This window comes from Protobothrops mucrosquamatus, unplaced genomic scaffold (assembly GCF_001527695.2).
Source record: "Protobothrops mucrosquamatus isolate PMUCROS unplaced genomic scaffold, P.Mucros_1.0 scaffold4292, whole genome shotgun sequence".
Taxonomy (NCBI): Eukaryota; Metazoa; Chordata; class Lepidosauria; order Squamata; family Viperidae; genus Protobothrops; species Protobothrops mucrosquamatus.
Genome location: NW_015390207.1, coordinates 65,251 through 80,645, shown reverse-complemented (window position 1 = coordinate 80,645; position 15,395 = coordinate 65,251). Strand labels below are relative to the sequence as shown.

Genomic DNA, 15,395 nt, shown 5'->3' with positions numbered 1-15,395 from the left:
CCAGGCGTGCCTGGCTGAGGAATTCTGGGAGTTGAAGTCCACAAGTCATCAAAGGGCCAAGTTTGAAGACCCCTGGCTTATTTCTTCTCTCCCTTTCCTTCCTTCCTTTCTTCTCCTTGTCCCCTTCTTTCGTCCCTGCCTTCCCCCCATCTATTTCTTCCCTTCCCCTCCCTCCTTCCCTTCCCTTCCCCTCCTCTCTCCTCCCCAGGGCTCGCCCAGCCCCAAAGCTCCCACAACAACCAGGCCCAAAATGAGGGAAGCGCTTCTTCCCTCAGCCTGAGACACCCGCCAACCCGCCCCTCCCCCCACTATCCAATTCCCAAGGCGGGCGGGGCCTCGGCCTCCTCCTCTCCGCCGCCTCTTCTCGCGAGACTTCACCCCTGCCCCGCCGCCATTGGCCCGGGCGCGGCGCGGCGCGGCGCAGCCGGCATGACGTCATCGGCGCGGGCGGCACCGGTAGCGTCAAGCATGGCTGCCTTCGGCTTAACGGTCATCCGGCAGTGAGTATCCGCGCCGGAATGGAGGCCGGGGAGGGTCCCCCGGGGGGAATTGCTGCCTGGGGCCGCGGAGGATGGGATCTCTGCCCCTCCGTCCCCCTCCGCGGCTCTTCAGCCGGGCGCTGCGGGTGGCGCATGGGCGCAGGGCGGCTTCTGCTCCCGACCTGCCCCGAGGGAACTGTGTTATTATTAGTTGTAGGAGTAGTATTATTAGTAGTATTAGTGTTAGTAGTATTATTAGTAGTATTAGTGTTAGTAGTATTAGTAGTATTAGTGTTAGTAGTATTATTAGTAGTATTAGTGTTAGTAGCATTAGTGTTAGTAGTATTAGTGTTAGTACTCGTATTATTAGTATTAGTATTAATAATAATAATTAGTATTAATTAGTATTAATAATTAGTATTAATAATTAGTAATAATTAGTATGAATAATAATTAGTAGTAGTATTAATAATTAGTAATAATTAGTAATAATTAGTAATAGTAATAATTAGTAGTATTAATAATTAGTAATTAATAATAATTAGTAATAGTAATAATTAGTAGTATTAATAATTAGTAATAATTAGTAGTATTAATAATGGAAGGGATCTTGGAGGTCATCTAGTCCAACCCCCTGCTCAGGCAGGGAACCCTAAACCATTTCAGTCAAATGGCTGTCCAGTCTCTTCTTAAAAACTTCCAGTGTTGGAGCATTCACCGCTTCTGGAGGCAGGTTGTTCCACTGGTTAATTGGTCTAACTGTCAGGAAGTTTCTCCTTAGTTCTAGGTTGCTTCTCTCCTTGATTAGTTTCCATCTGTTGCTTCTTGTCCTGCCTTCAGGTGCTTTGGAGAATAGCTTGACTCCCTCTTTGGGGCAGCCCCTGAGATACTGGAAGACTACTATCATGTCCCCCCTTGTCCTTCTCTTCGTTAAACTAGACATACACAATTCCAGCAGCCGTTCCTTATATGTTTTAGCCTCCAGTCCCTTAATCATCTTTGTTGCTCTTCTCTGCCCTCTTTCCAGAGTCTCAACATTTTTTTTACATCGTGGTGAGCAAAATTGGATGCAGTATTCCAAGTGTGGCCTTACCAAGGCCTTGTTGCCTTCCGTTGTAGTGGGGGCTCCATCACCAGAGGCTTTCAAGAAGAGACTGGACTGCCCTCGGTCAGAAACGGGGCAGGGTCTCCTGCCTGCGCTGGGTGGGAGGGTTGGACTAGATGACCTCCCGGGTCCCTTCCAGCTCTCTGATTCTGACCCAGTCTCTCCTCCCCAAGACCCTCAAGAAGCCCGGAGCCCGGGCTGATCCTCACAGAGGAACGAGAACAGTGGGGGGGGTTCTTGCATCAGCTAGCCAGCTTGCCTAGTGGTTAAGGCAGGGGTCTTCAAACTTGGCTCCTTTATGACTGTTGGAGCTCCCTGTTCTTTTTGTATATAATATGGGTCTTCCCTCTTAGGCCCTTTTCTCGTTGATTGCTTTCATTGGTGCTGGCAGGCCTTAGTAATTCCAGTTTTCCCCCATGATCCTATAATACAGGGGTCTTCAAAGTTGGCCCTTTTATGACTTGTGGACTTCAACTCCCAGAATTCCTGAGTCTGTATGGCTGATTCAGGAATTCTGGGTATTGAAGTCCAGAAGTCATAAAAAGAGCCAAGGTTGCCTACCCCTGGTATAGGGTTTCCTGCCTGAGCAGGGGGTTGGACTAGATGACCTCCAAGGTGCCTTCCAACTTTATTTATTATTATTATTATTATTATTATTACTATTACTACTACTATTATTATTATTACTATTACTACTACTACTACTATTATTATTATTATTATTATTATCTCAATCATACTTGGTTTTTCTCCTGTTTCTAAGTTTTTGGTTTCTGTTGTTTTTTTCTCCCCCACAGTGGAGAAACAAGATACAACAAAGAGAAGATAATGCAAGGTTTGTTTCTCCTGGTGGTTATTAAATCACGGGGCCCTTTTTCTCTTCTATTTGGAAATTAAATACTGATTTTGTCCAGGTACTATTACGTATATCTGAGAACAACCTGAAAAAGCACTTTGCTGCCTACACAATGTGAAGAAGGGTGGGGGGTGGGGGGCATCATGAAGGCTCCCGCATGTTCCAAAGCATCTCTTTTGAGCTTTGCCCTACCCCTCTGCTCCCTGTGTGACCTCAAAGCAACAGCTTAGGAGTCTGTTTTCAAGGTCCCACCGCAGGTGTAAACGTGGGTGTGGATTTGCGGTTGAGTTTACAGTCGCAAACTGCAAGCACGCTGGCTGAGTCCACTAGTCATAAAAGGACCAAGGTTGTTTTTTTTTTTATTGAAAGTTTTATAAAATTTTACAATATAAATCCCCCCTCCCCCAAAACCCAACCCTCCATCCCTCCCCCCCTCCCTTCCCAGAGCCAATCACAGGATTAACAATAAAATAATCATGATCTAACTAACATTAATCAACTATTAATCTAACAAATCTGTAACTTCCTTTAACTCTCTTTTAAAACAAATATACAGTTATTGAATGCCATAATATTAACATAATTATAAATAAAATCAAAAATTCATTCAAAAACCAAATAGTATTTTTTTGTTCCATATTTCAACTCAATATAATCAATCAATCCATCCTCTCCAAACCAATATATATCTTTCTTGTGAGTAATCCTTCACATAAGCGGAAATCTTGGCCATTTCAGCTAAGTTTGAGACTTTAACTACCCAATCTTCTATAGTAGGTAAACCTTTCATTTTCCAATATTGAGCAATTAGTAATCTTGCAGCCGTTATAAGTAAATTGTAGTTGAGGTGAAGAAAACGTAGGTTTAGAAGGTTTTATGGGTCGTTTTTATAGACACCAAATTTGAAATAGAAAAAGAATTTTTATAAAACCTATAAGGTGGTTTAGAATTAGGTTTTATGAAATTGGAGGAATGTACAGGTGGTGTATACTTTTATGCAACGTAGATTTTTTCCACATCTCCCACATTTAAGTTGTAAATTAAGATACATACAAGACAATTTCTGTGGGTCTAGATGCCACCTATAAAACATTTTATAAAAATTTTCCCTTAGGTTTTGGGCTTGGGTAAATTTTACATTTCTAATCCAAATTTTCTCCCATGTTTCCAATAGGATCGGTTCTTGTATATTCTGTGCCCATTTTATCATACAATCCTTAACCAATTCTGTTTCTGAATCCAATTCTACCAATACATTATAAATTCTTTTGATATGTGCTTGAGATTGATCCTTAATCTGTTTCATAAAAGGACCAAGTTGGAAGACCCCTGATTTAACCTCTTCGTGATTGTACACTTGTGTAGATTGTGGGTCTCTGCCTCCTGACCACACTAGCTTGAAAAAGTCTAGTGCGGAGCCTGCTTATCTTATTCCGTGCTGTTTCTTGAGCCAGTGACCTAGATGGCCCTTCACAAGATGGTGTAAATTAAACAGATGTTTTTAAGTTAGGATCACCTAAGGCAAAAGAAAGGAAGATGCCTTTAGCTACATGACTGTTGACTTCTTCCAGAGACAGCTGAGCTCTTTTAGAAGGGCCCCCCCTTTTGTAGCTTAATGCTTGTCCCCTGATCTCTGGAGAGGATCAACGGATGAGGGCTAAAACATGCTTGTCCTAACCGTCAGATGCATTCCCATGCTGGCTCTTGCAGGTCAGGGTGTGGACGAGCCTCTGTCAGACACTGGGTTCAAGCAAGCCAATGCAGCTGGGATGTATCTCCGTCATGTCAGATTTACTCATGTCTTCACCAGTGATCTGCTTCGGGCAAGGCAGGCAAGTATATTGTGGGTGGAACTGTGCACGAAGAAATACTTAAGACTTTTTGGAAGACAAAGAAATTTAATAAAAGACAGTCACTTGTCTGAAATGGTATAGGTTCTCCTGCTTGAGCAGGGGGCTGGACTAGAAAACCTCACAGGTCCCTTCCAGCTCCTATTCTATTCTAATCTATTCTACTCTACTCTACTCCTTATTATTTCCTATTCTCTATTCTATTTTTTTCCTTATTATTTCCTATTCTCTATTCTATTCTATCCCTTATTATTTCCTATTTTCTATTCTATTCTATTCCTTATTTTCTATTCTATTCTATCCCTTATTATTTCCTATTCTCTATTCTATTCTATCCAATCCATATTTTCTATTCTATTGCATTCTATTGTATTCAGTAATAATTCTAGCAGTTTGTTTTTGGAGTTCATTTTTCTTGTAGGATAAATACTATAAAGTCGTAACATTTACAATGATTAGTGAATCGAATGACAATACAGTCTTGAAAATTGCATTCTTATATAGCAGCGGTTCTCAACCTATGGATCGCGACCCCATTTGGGGTTGATCGACCATTTCACGGGGGTCGCCAAGCAAGGCTGTCCGCCATTTTTTTTTCCCTTTTCCGGCGGGTGCCTTACCTCCCTTGGGCTGGGCCAGCTGGTGGTCGGCCTGCTCCGTCTCTGCCGCTTGCCAGCTTCGCCTCGGCAGGCACAGGGGGCGGAACCACGCATGCGCGGCGCTCCCGGGCAGGGAAAGTCCTCGACTTACGACCCGTTGGGTAGTCCTCGACTTACGACCTGTTTAGTCCTCGACTTACGACCGTTTTAGTCCTCGACTTATGACCGGTTTAGTTCTCGACTTACGACCAGTTGGGGGTCGTGGCATTAAAAAGGTTGAGAACCACTGTTATATAGTAAAAAATATATATGACATAACAAGGTGGACCCTTTAGACACTGAAATGGGGGGGTGTCTTTCTGCTACATTTCCCATGCCTGCTAAGTGGTCTTTGTATTGTTTTTCCAGTTATCCATAGTTCTTTCTTACTTATATTTCCGTTTTGTGTGTGTGTGTGTTTTTTTAAAAGAAAATTGTAAACCACCCAGAGTTATTCAGGAGTCAGCCTCTAAATCTGGAAATGGAATTTTTTTAAAATAATAATAATAATAAAACAATAATCTTTTTCAACATTTATTTTAACATTTCAGACCACAGCCTCCATCCTGAGAAATAGCCAGCACTGCAAAGACATTCCTGTAAAATGCGACGCCCGCCTTCGAGAACGAGTAAGTATTTCCTTGCCCCTACAAGATCCATACCAGATTTCATGGCTGCATCGTCATCATAAGAGCGGAGTAGAACGGGGTTAGGGTTAAGGCCAGAGCACTCTGCTTCCATTGGCTGCCTTGGTTTGCAAATTGCAGTTCTGGATATGTGCAGGGACCACCGTTACGAGGTAGGGCAGCTGTTCCTCTTCCCAAAAAGAGGGGCCTCAGCCAATCTAATCCAAGGAAACAGTCCTTGTCAAGAATGGAATAGAGAAGAGAATGGAATGGAATAGAATAAAATGGAATGGAATAGGGAATAGGGAATAGAATAGAATTACAGAATGGAATGGAATAGAGATGGAATTCTTCTTCTTGTGCCTTATCCATTATCGGACATTGGTGATCATGTTTTTATCATGGAATTACAGAATGGAATGGAATGGAATAATAGAACATCGCTACATAATTCTCTCTCCTGTCTTGACAGAATTACGGAGTGGCGGAAGGAAGGCCAGTCGGTGATCTTAAGGCCATGGCCAAAGAAGCCGGGCAGCCATATCTCTCTTTTACCGCTCCTGGAGGAGAAACCCTGGATGAAGTAAGAATTCTGTTGGGGTCCATTGGGAAGGGACGGACCGAATCTTTATGCACTTGTGAATGGCCGAGATGGCTAACTCGTAGCTGGCTGACCGGCCGTACTCAGCGTGTGGTCCTCAACGGAACCGCACCTACACGGAGGGAAGCGTGTAGTGGGGTGCCCCAGGGCTCTGTTCTGGGCCCTGTGCTCTTCAACATCTTCATCAATGATTTGGATGAGGGGATAGATGGGGAACTCATCAAATTTGCAGACGACACCAAGCTGGCAGGAATAGCCAACACTCCAGAAGACAGGCTTAGGATACAGGAGGATCTGGACAGACTTGAACACTGGGCGCTATCTAGCAAAATGAAATTCAGTGGTGAAAAAAGTAAGGTTCTACATTTAGGCAAGAAAAACCAAATGCACAGGTATAGTATAGGAGGTACCTTGCTCAATAGTAGCAACTGTGAGAGGGATCTCGGAGTCCTAGTGGACAATCACTTACCAAGGACCTGGGATAGGCAGATGTGGATGTCTGATGGTGTTACAGATCTCGTCGCAGGATGGAAGCGGTTCCTAGTAAGGCTGCCTTTTGCAATTGACTAATGGCGAATTTGTCAATGCCGATGATGGTGTTCAAGTGGTGCTCCAGTTGTTTTGGGATTGCACCCAAGGCACCTATGACTATTGGTCCTACCCTTGCTTGCTTTTGCCACAGTCTTTCTATTTCTATTTGTAGGTCTTTGTGTTTTGTTATCTTCTCCAGTCCTTTCTCGTCTATTCTGCCGTCTCTAGGCACTGCCACGTCCACTATCCAGACTTTTTTGTCTTTCTTATCGACAATTGTTAAGTCCGGGGTGTTATGTTGCAGGTGCTTGTCTGTTTGAATTCTGAAGTCCCAGAGCAATGTAACTTTATTATTTTCTATGACTTTATTTTATGATTCCCACCAGTTCTTGCTTACAGGCAAATGATATTTCTTGCAGATCTTCCAATGCACCATTGTTGCTACTTTGTTGTTGTTGTTGTTGTTTTTGTTATTTATTGATGAATATGAACCAGGGCCTTGGAATGTCCAGGTTTTATTTCTGCCAAGGTGGAAAATGGAGACCTGAAGCTCAAATTTTTGGAAGTTCAGAAAAGCAACTCAGAAACAGAGAGAAATTGAGAAGGGACTTCGGAGGTCACCTTGATTTAAAAAAAAAAGAAAAAGAAAATCACCTATCCTGCAAATAACTTCGCAAAGCTTCCGTTCTGCTTTCCTTTTCCTTTAGGTCAAAGCCCGGGCCAAGGATTTCTTTGAACACATTTGCCACCTGGTGGCCCAAGAGGCCTGTCTGGAAAACCAACTTGCCCCGAGGGCAGAATTCAACGCAGAAACGGCGGAAGGAACCTCCGCCCCTTCGTTGCCAAACCGCCGGGCTGGGCTGGCCCGCGATGCCAATTCCGAAGGAGCCGCAGGAGGGCTGGCAGCCAACATCCTGGTTGTGAGTCATGGGGCCTACATGAGGAACTGGCTCGGCTACTTCGTTTCAGAGCTGCGGTGCACCTTGCCCGCCACGTTGACAAAGGCTGAATTGTCTTCGCTGACTCCCAATACGGGGATTAGCCGCTTCCTTGTCAAACTGGAAGTGAGAGAGGAGGGCCTTCAGCCCAAAATCCACTGCCTCTTTCTCAACCAAAGGGATCACTTGCACGCCCTAAGTGACAGCTGAGAGCATGCAGCCCGAAAACTTAACATGGGCAGGAATTATTTGTTCCCCCGTGGCCTCGTAATCATCTTTTCAGTCGAGCTTGAAAACCTAGCACGAGGGGTCTTCCAACTTGGCCCTTTGATGACTTGTGGGCTTCAACTCCCAGAATTCCTCAGCCAGCATGCCTGGCTGGGGAATTCTGGGAGTTGAAGCCCACAAGTCATGAAAGGGCCAAGTTGGAAGGCCCCTGCTATACAGCATTACCGTTGCGACACTTCTAACATTAAAATGTTGAAAACCTAGCACGAGAGGGGTCTTCCAACTTGGCCCTTTGATGACTTGTGGACGTCAACTCCCAGAATTCCTCCGCCAGGCACGCTGCGTGAGGAATTCTGGGAGTTGAAGTCCACAAGTCAAGGGTTCTTCAAACTTGGCCTGGCTGAGGAATTCTGGGAGTTGAAGTCCACAAGTCATAAAAGGGCCAGGTTTGAAGACCCCGTCCTAAGAAGACTCAAGTTTGTTTTCGCAGAAATTGCACAAGGGGACCTCCCTGGTGGAATTTACCCTATGCTCATTGCAAGGAATTATCTGTGAATAATAGTGCAATATATATATGTGTGTCTGTGTGTGTGTGATTTTTCTTTCAAAAAAAAAAAAAATCCTATACAGCCAAACCACATTCTAAGTTATAAGCAAGATGAAGTTGGACCTTCTTTTTTAATTTTTGACATCTACTTCCAAAACCATCAGAGAATTGAGGGGTTAAGCGGTGGTTCTTCAACCCACTACTCTGTAGCCGCTACTGAGAATTAAAACAATTGTGCATTTTTCTTTTTTTCTTTTTTGTCACCTTGTGTTGGCCAGTAAAGCTACTGCTCTAATGTGAAATTATTCTGATGCGTTCCAATACTCGCGGGCATTAGACTTCGACCGTGATGATTCTGTTGTGAGACCCAGTCCCTTATTCTTGGAGATAAGATAACGTGTTTCTCTGTAGTAGACTTCCACCATGATGATTCTGTTCTCAGACCCAGTTCCTTATTCTTGGCGATAAGACAACGCGTTTCTCTGTAACATGGAGACCAAGCGCACGAGTCTTTGGGTTGCATGCTAACACTCAGAAATTGGCTTATGGCTTTATGAAGGTTTAGATGTTCTGTCACCCACATGCCAAAGACGAAGAAGATGTAACATAGGGGTCTTCAAACTTGGCCCTTTTATGACTTGTGGGCTTCAACTCCCAGAATTCCTCAGCCAGGCACTGGGCTTCAACTCCCAGAATTCCTCAGCCAGGCACGCGTGCCTGGCTGAGGGATTCTGGGAGTTGAAGCCCACAAGTCATAAAAAAGCCAAGTTTGAAGACCCCTGGTGTAACCCTTCACTGAGTCATATTTGTAGAAAATGCAATGAGATCAGTCCAGCTCTTTTTCTCCACCTTCTTTCCTGGGATGGCATTAAAAGAGTCAATGGCCTCACCAGTTTGGGGCAAGGTTCCTGGGATGTATCAGAAGGAGCATCAGACATTGACTTTCAAAATCTATCTTCTCCTAGATAGAAAATATATAGATAGATAGACAAATACAGACAGACAGACACAGATTAGATAGATAGATAGATAGATAGATAGATAGATAGATAGATAGATAGATAGATAGATAGATAGATAGATAGACTTTCAAAATCTAGCTTCTCCTAGATAGAAAATATATACCTCCAAATATCCTTGCCTTGCCTGCGCTGTTGACTCTTAATTTCAGATATGCAAAACCTGAGGTCTTGTTTTCCCTGTATGTGTATTTAAGATACATCATTTTTTTCAGTCGGTTCGTTTTCGTTTTGTGTTTGACCTCAAGCCCCCGTCAACGAAAGTCTACGATTTCCTTTGTTTAAATTCTCAACTGCTCTGTATTTCCTTTTCAACGTATGCAAAACCCTTGCCTCGTTTCTATTTATTGAGCCTTCAGAGAATTGTTTTTCTTATTCTTTCTAATAATGTTAACTTGCAAGACCATTAAAATATACCTTTTGAGCGAGCCACAAAAGTCTGGTTTTTGTTTTATTTTTTTGTAAAAACAACAACAACAACCCTCTGGCGACATTAATGAGAGATGGAGGATGGCAGAGCGTCACAGTGGGCTGGGATGGGGTTAATTAAAAGGGGAGAGCGCTGCACTGAATTAAAACAGGAATGTTTAATAAAGACATGTTTCTCCCTCGAAAAACGGGAAACATTTATTTCGTCTTCGTCGAGAGACAGAACCGAGGGGCAGAATAACAAACATAAATACTCATAAATCTTCAACATGAGAATAATTCGAATAAATAAATATGGGAATAGAAAAATAAATACATTGCCTTCTCGTTATCTGCATTATGGAATATCTCAACTCTGTTCTCCTGGAAAGGACGCTTAGCTGCCTGTTCCCCTCCATCTGATTGTTGATAACCCATTTTTCAATCTTTTTTTTTTTTTGCCATAGCAAATCACTGTAAAGAGATTAATGTGGTTGTTAGATAAATCCTCCATTGGGTTTGCTTGACCTGGATTTGAACCCCAGCCCGGAGGGATGGATGCCTGCTAATGCTTTAACAGGCCACAAAGTTGCTTTATGGAGCATCCCAACTCTGTTCTCCCGGACTGGACGCATATCTGCCCGTTCCCCTCCATCTGCTTGTTGATAACCCATGCCAAGAAATCAGGATTTAACCTTTCCTACGCAAAGCCTACCTTCACCCAACAGGTTGATAGGATGGGTCAATATCCTGAATACAGCTTAGTCATGAGGGAATCCTGCCAAGACCCAAAGGAAAATCCTAGCTGAATTGGACCCCTTATACTTGTTTTGGGATATTGTGAGATAATTGGGCCATGTCACACACTGTTTTGGAAGAGGGCTGTGTCAAGGTGATGATTTAACAGCTAACCAACTTATGTAATGTAGGATGTAATGGTGGGAATGACTCAGCAGGGTCTGTGTCTCTTTAAGAGCAAGCTGGGTCTGTATCAGTCACTAAACAGTCACTAAACAAGCTGTTGTAAGTCAAGGGCTATCCATACAGCATAGGGGTCTTCAAACATGGCCCTTTTATGACTCATGGAGTTCAACTCCCAGAATTCCTCAGCCAGGCATGCTGGCTGAGGAATTCTGGAAGTTAAAGTCCACAAGTCATAAAAGGGCCACGTTTGAAGACCCCTCCCAGAATTCCTCAGCCAGGCACGCTGGCTGAGGAATTTGGGAGTTGAAGTCCACGAGTCATAAAAGGGCCATGTTTGAAGACCCCTCCCAGAATTCCTCAGCCAGACATGCTGGTTGAGGAATTCTGGGAGTTGAAGTCCACAAGTCATAAAAGGGCCAAGTTTGAAGACCCCTGACATAATGTGAGGGGGAAATAATGCTAATTCAGAAAGAGCTGAACCGGTGTTTCTCAACCTCGGCCATTGGCAACTTCACAATCTCGGCCAGTCAGTGTGGGTGCGCTGTGTGACACGGCAAGACTCTTATCTACCGTACAGCATTACGGTTACGAAGCTTCAACATTACAACGTAGACAGAGCAAAACGTACAACACTACCCTCGTCACCCACGCTCCAGGTTTGTCATTCAGGACCAGTGCCGGGACCGGGAAGACGCAGACCCAGCTATCACCCCTTATTCTGAACAATTCATCTGGGGGGAAAAACAAAAGGAATTTAGCTTTCTTTGACGATTCGACAGAGAGTCCGCTTCCCCGACGTCGTCCTTCAGCTTCAGCTTCCATTCAGGACCATTGAGGGCTAGGAAACGTTCCGTCGAGCGTCGCTCCGTTGGGGTCTCTCTCTTTGGAGTAGTCAAAACAAGGGTCGAGGGCCTCCTCATCCAGATTTTCTTCGGGCAGCTTTCCAGTGGTCAAGAGGCCCCCACCACACGGCTCGGCGTTGGCGTTCCTGGGCTCCTCCTGCTGAGGCCTGGGTGTGTCGAACTGGACCAAGGGGATTTCGTTCCTTCTGGTTAAAAACTGAGAAAAGGACGGTAGGTTCCTTCCGGGAACCAAAGCTTTCTTCACCCTTCCTAGGCTGACCAGGAAATTATGCCTGGGGGAATGATAAGCATCGTAGCCATTTTCAAGCATCGTGTGCTTAAAGGTGCAGTCCTCGTTGCTGAAGGAACGCTAAAGAAAAGAGAAACACAAACAAAACAAGGCAGGGCTGAAAAATACGGCGAAGAATTAACTTACCGTAGGTATTGAATATTTCCCCAATACTCGTTCTCTCCACTTCTTTAGGATGTTTGATTTCACGGCTCTTACATCTCAAAAGAATTTCGTTTGCAAGCGATGCACACCCAGGTCCGGTATATAGGGAGCCGTCAACCTGGAACAGTTCTCTTAGTGTCCGATGTTACGACGGTACTGAAAAAAGGACCTTTTTTCACGCGTAACGACCATCGTGATTTACATGATTTACATTTAGATGCTTACCAACCGGTTCGTATTTAGGACGGTCGCAGCGTCCCCCCCGGGGGGGTCACGTGCTCCCATCTTGGGACCATCTGACAAGCAAAGCCAAAGGGGAAGCCGGTTTCGCTTAACAACCGTGGTACTGCCTTAACAACTGCAGTGATTCCCTAAACGACGGTGGCGAGAAAGGGCGTGAAATGGGGCCAAAATCACTTAACAAATTTCTCAATTTTGGGCGTACGTCAAGGACTATACCTGTACTGAACTAATATTTAAATAGCCTGGAGATTTGATAGAACCGGACAGATGTCTGCAATCCCGGAGAAACTGTGATTTTTTTTGGGGGGGATGGAGGGGTTTAAGTCGGATTCAAGCACAGGATTGTCTTCAAAATCTCATAACATGATGAATATGGATATGAATAGAATAGAGCTGGAAGGGACGTTGGAGTTCTTCTAGTCCAGCCTCCTGCTCAAGCAGGAGAACCTATAAGTGGAATATTCCTCAGTGGGATTTTCCCATGTATTTCACCAGGAAACATAGATAGGGCAGCCTAGAAAAGTCAGTGCCCTCCTAACCATACCCAAGCACTCCGAATTTGTTGGCGATGTCCATTTTGCTCTATGAGTTCATGGTGACCTAACCCTAACTCTAAGTGGAATTTTCCTCCAATGGGATTTTCCCATGTATTTTACCAGGAAACATAGATAGGGCAGCCTAGAAAAGTCATTGCCTTTCTGACCATACCCAAGCACTCCAAATTTGTTGGCGATGTCCATTTTGCTCTCCATGGTGACATAACCTTAACCCATATCATTTTAGAACAAGTGACTGCCTAGCCTTAAAAACCTCCATTGATGGAGCGCCCATGATTTCTGGTGGCAAGTCTTTCCACTAATTAATTGTCCTCACTGTCAGGAAGTTTCACGTACTGTATCATGTTCAGTTCACTGTCAGTGGCGCAGTGGATCAGGCCCAGAGTGGAGAAAACTATATGTCCCTCCAATATAGAAGAGCAGCCAGTGTTGGAGAAGGTGGAATTTAGTGCATCATAAACTTAAGAGTCATTACGTTCCCACAAAGGTTGTGAATCCAATCCTCTTGAATTCCATTGACTCTTACCTGGGGTCAATTTAGAATTGACCCTTACTTGACTTTTGCGTACAGGATTGAACAATAAATTTTCTGAACTGCAACTTCACCTGCGGTCCTGATCCTTGGTGCCTGACATTCAAGTTCTCCATAGATGAATCACAACACGCTGTGGATGTTCTAGAACAGGGGTCCCCAACTCCCGGTCCGTGGACCAGTACCGGTCTGTGGCATGCCAGCAACTGGTCCGCACAAACAAGCAAAGCCCCATCCGCAGGATGTGGGTAGCACACAAAACCACGCACCCTCCGGTCTGCGGAAAAACCTCTCTCCACGGAACTGGTCCCTGGTGCCCAAAGGATTGGGGACCTCTGACGCAGAAGGAAGATGTGAGCAGCCCTTCACATCATGTTATGTCACCGGATCTCCAGACAAAGAAACAAACATTCCCCAATCACAACTGAAAGGACTTGAGCGTGGTATAATTGTCTCCTTCCACTTCGTAGGCAAAGAAAACCTAATTTAACTATCGTAGCCCAAGTCCTTAATGGCTTGGCTGCGCTAAGAAAGAAATCAAATAATCCCAAATGAATATTGGGACTCACCGATCCGAAGAGATTTCCGCTGCTGTCCATACAAAGGTAGAGTCCGCTCTTCGGACCACTGATCATTACATAGCCTGGAAGCAGGGTTCTGATTACCAAAGCACCTGCAAGTGAACGGCTCAAAATATTAGGAGGCCTCTCCATACATCTCTTCAGCCAGAAAGGGCGACCTCAAATACCGGAATACTGTTATCTGGTTCCTCCCAGGTCTTCCCAAATTTAATAAATAAATAAATAATAAATTTAATAAATAAATAAATTTAATAAATAAATAAATAAATAAATAAATTCTGGCTATTCGTAGCAAAACATTTGCCACAATCTTAGTCAAAAGGGGAAACAATCTTCCTAGCTTAAGAAATTCCATTCCATATTCTATTCCATGCCACACCACGCCATGCCATATTTTCTATTCTATTCTATTCTATTCTATTCTATTCTATTCTATTCTATTCTATTCTATTCTACTGTATTCTAGTCTAGTCTAATCTAGTCTAGTCTAGTCTAGTCTATTTTATTCTAGTCTAGTCCAGTCCAGTCCAGTCCAATCCATTCCATTCCAGTCCAGTCCAGTCCAGTCCAGTCTAGTCTAGTCTAGTCTAGTCTAGTCTATTTTATTCTAGTCCAGTCCAGTCCAGTCCAGTCCAGTCCAGTCCATTCCATTCCATTCCATTCCATTCTATTCTATTCTATTCTATTCTATTCTATTCTATCCTGTCCGAAATGGTGTAGGGTTTCCTGACTCGATGACCTCCCAGATCCCTTCCAACTTTATTATTATTATTATTATTATTATTATTATTATTATTATTATTATTATTATTATTATTATTATTATTATTATTATTATTATTATTATTATTATTATTATTATTATCCTTCACTTATTCTATTCTATTCTATTCTATTCTATTCTATTCTATTCTATTCTATTCTATTCTATTCTATTCTTCATTCCATTATTCTACTCTACTCTACTCTACTCTACCCTACCCTACCCTACCCTACCCTTCCCTATCCTATTCCATTCTACTCTTATTGAATTCCTAGCACTCCGGAGCCTCGGGGCCGATCCTGGACATATCCGGTCCCCCTCCCCATCCCTCCAGCACCAGCCGGCTGGGCAGCTCCGCGGGGGACTTACTGTCCACGGTCGGGTCCGGGCTGCCGTCCACGCGTCCGTCGGGATGGATCCGCAGGTGGAGGCTCTTCCTGGCGCTGGAGGTGTACAGGTGCACCAGGTCGTCGGAGTTGCTCCAGGCGGGGTAGGCGAGGGCGCAGGCGGCCAGGGGCAGCAGCAGGCGCAGGGCGCGGAGGAGCGCCGGAGCCGGGACGGGGCGCATGGTCTTGGCTGGGCTGGGAGGCTGCAGGAGCTGGAAGCCGGTCCGGGTCCTCTCCTGGGCTGACCGCTTGCTGGGCTCCCGGGCCCTCCGGCCGCGGCTTTATGC

General features: G+C 44.3%; 2 protein-coding genes across 2 annotated transcripts; one reads left to right on the top strand and one right to left on the bottom strand.

The window, feature by feature from the left end:
• Nucleotides 1-468: 468 nt before the first annotated feature.
• Nucleotides 469-7,910, top strand: TIGAR (TP53 induced glycolysis regulatory phosphatase). The gene is made up of 6 exons (XM_015828166.1): nt 469-500; nt 2,382-2,419; nt 4,151-4,272; nt 5,480-5,557; nt 6,027-6,137; nt 7,394-7,910. Exons 1-6 carry the CDS (start codon nt 469-471, stop codon nt 7,832-7,834), a joined length of 822 nt encoding a protein of 273 aa, XP_015683652.1. The 3' UTR covers nt 7,835-7,910.
• Nucleotides 7,911-11,572: 3,662 nt separating this feature from the next.
• Nucleotides 11,573-15,290, bottom strand: LOC107298803 (fibroblast growth factor 23-like). Its single transcript, XM_015828165.1, has 3 exons — nt 15,092-15,290; nt 13,948-14,051; nt 11,573-11,962 (listed from the first exon to the last, which is right to left on the bottom strand). Exons 1-3 carry the CDS (start codon nt 15,288-15,290, stop codon nt 11,573-11,575), a joined length of 693 nt encoding a protein of 230 aa, XP_015683651.1.
• Between the last annotated feature and the right edge of the window lie 105 nt (nt 15,291-15,395).

What these genes read in the sequence shown, in the direction of transcription:
- TIGAR (XM_015828166.1), top strand. Translation starts at nt 469, where the DNA reads ATGGCTGCCTTCGGCTTAACGGTCATCCGGCA. An exon ending in GGCTTAACGGTCATCCGGCA is followed by an intron (nt 501 to 2,381) that starts GTGAGTATCCGC and finishes TCTCCCCCACAG; the next exon opens with TGGAGAAACAAGATACAACA. An exon ending in CAAAGAGAAGATAATGCAAG is followed by an intron (nt 2,420 to 4,150) that starts GTTTGTTTCTCC and finishes TGGCTCTTGCAG; the next exon opens with GTCAGGGTGTGGACGAGCCT.
- LOC107298803 (XM_015828165.1), bottom strand. Translation starts at nt 15,290, where the DNA reads ATGCGCCCCGTCCCGGCTCCGGCGCTCCTCCGCGCCCTGCGCCTGCTG. An exon ending in CCCGGACCCGACCGTGGACA is followed by an intron (nt 14,052 to 15,091) that starts GTAAGTCCCCCG and finishes GTTCACTTGCAG; the next exon opens with GTGCTTTGGTAATCAGAACC. An exon ending in GCGGAAATCTCTTCGGATCG is followed by an intron (nt 11,963 to 13,947) that starts GTGAGTCCCAAT and finishes TCTTTTCTTTAG; the next exon opens with CGTTCCTTCAGCAACGAGGA.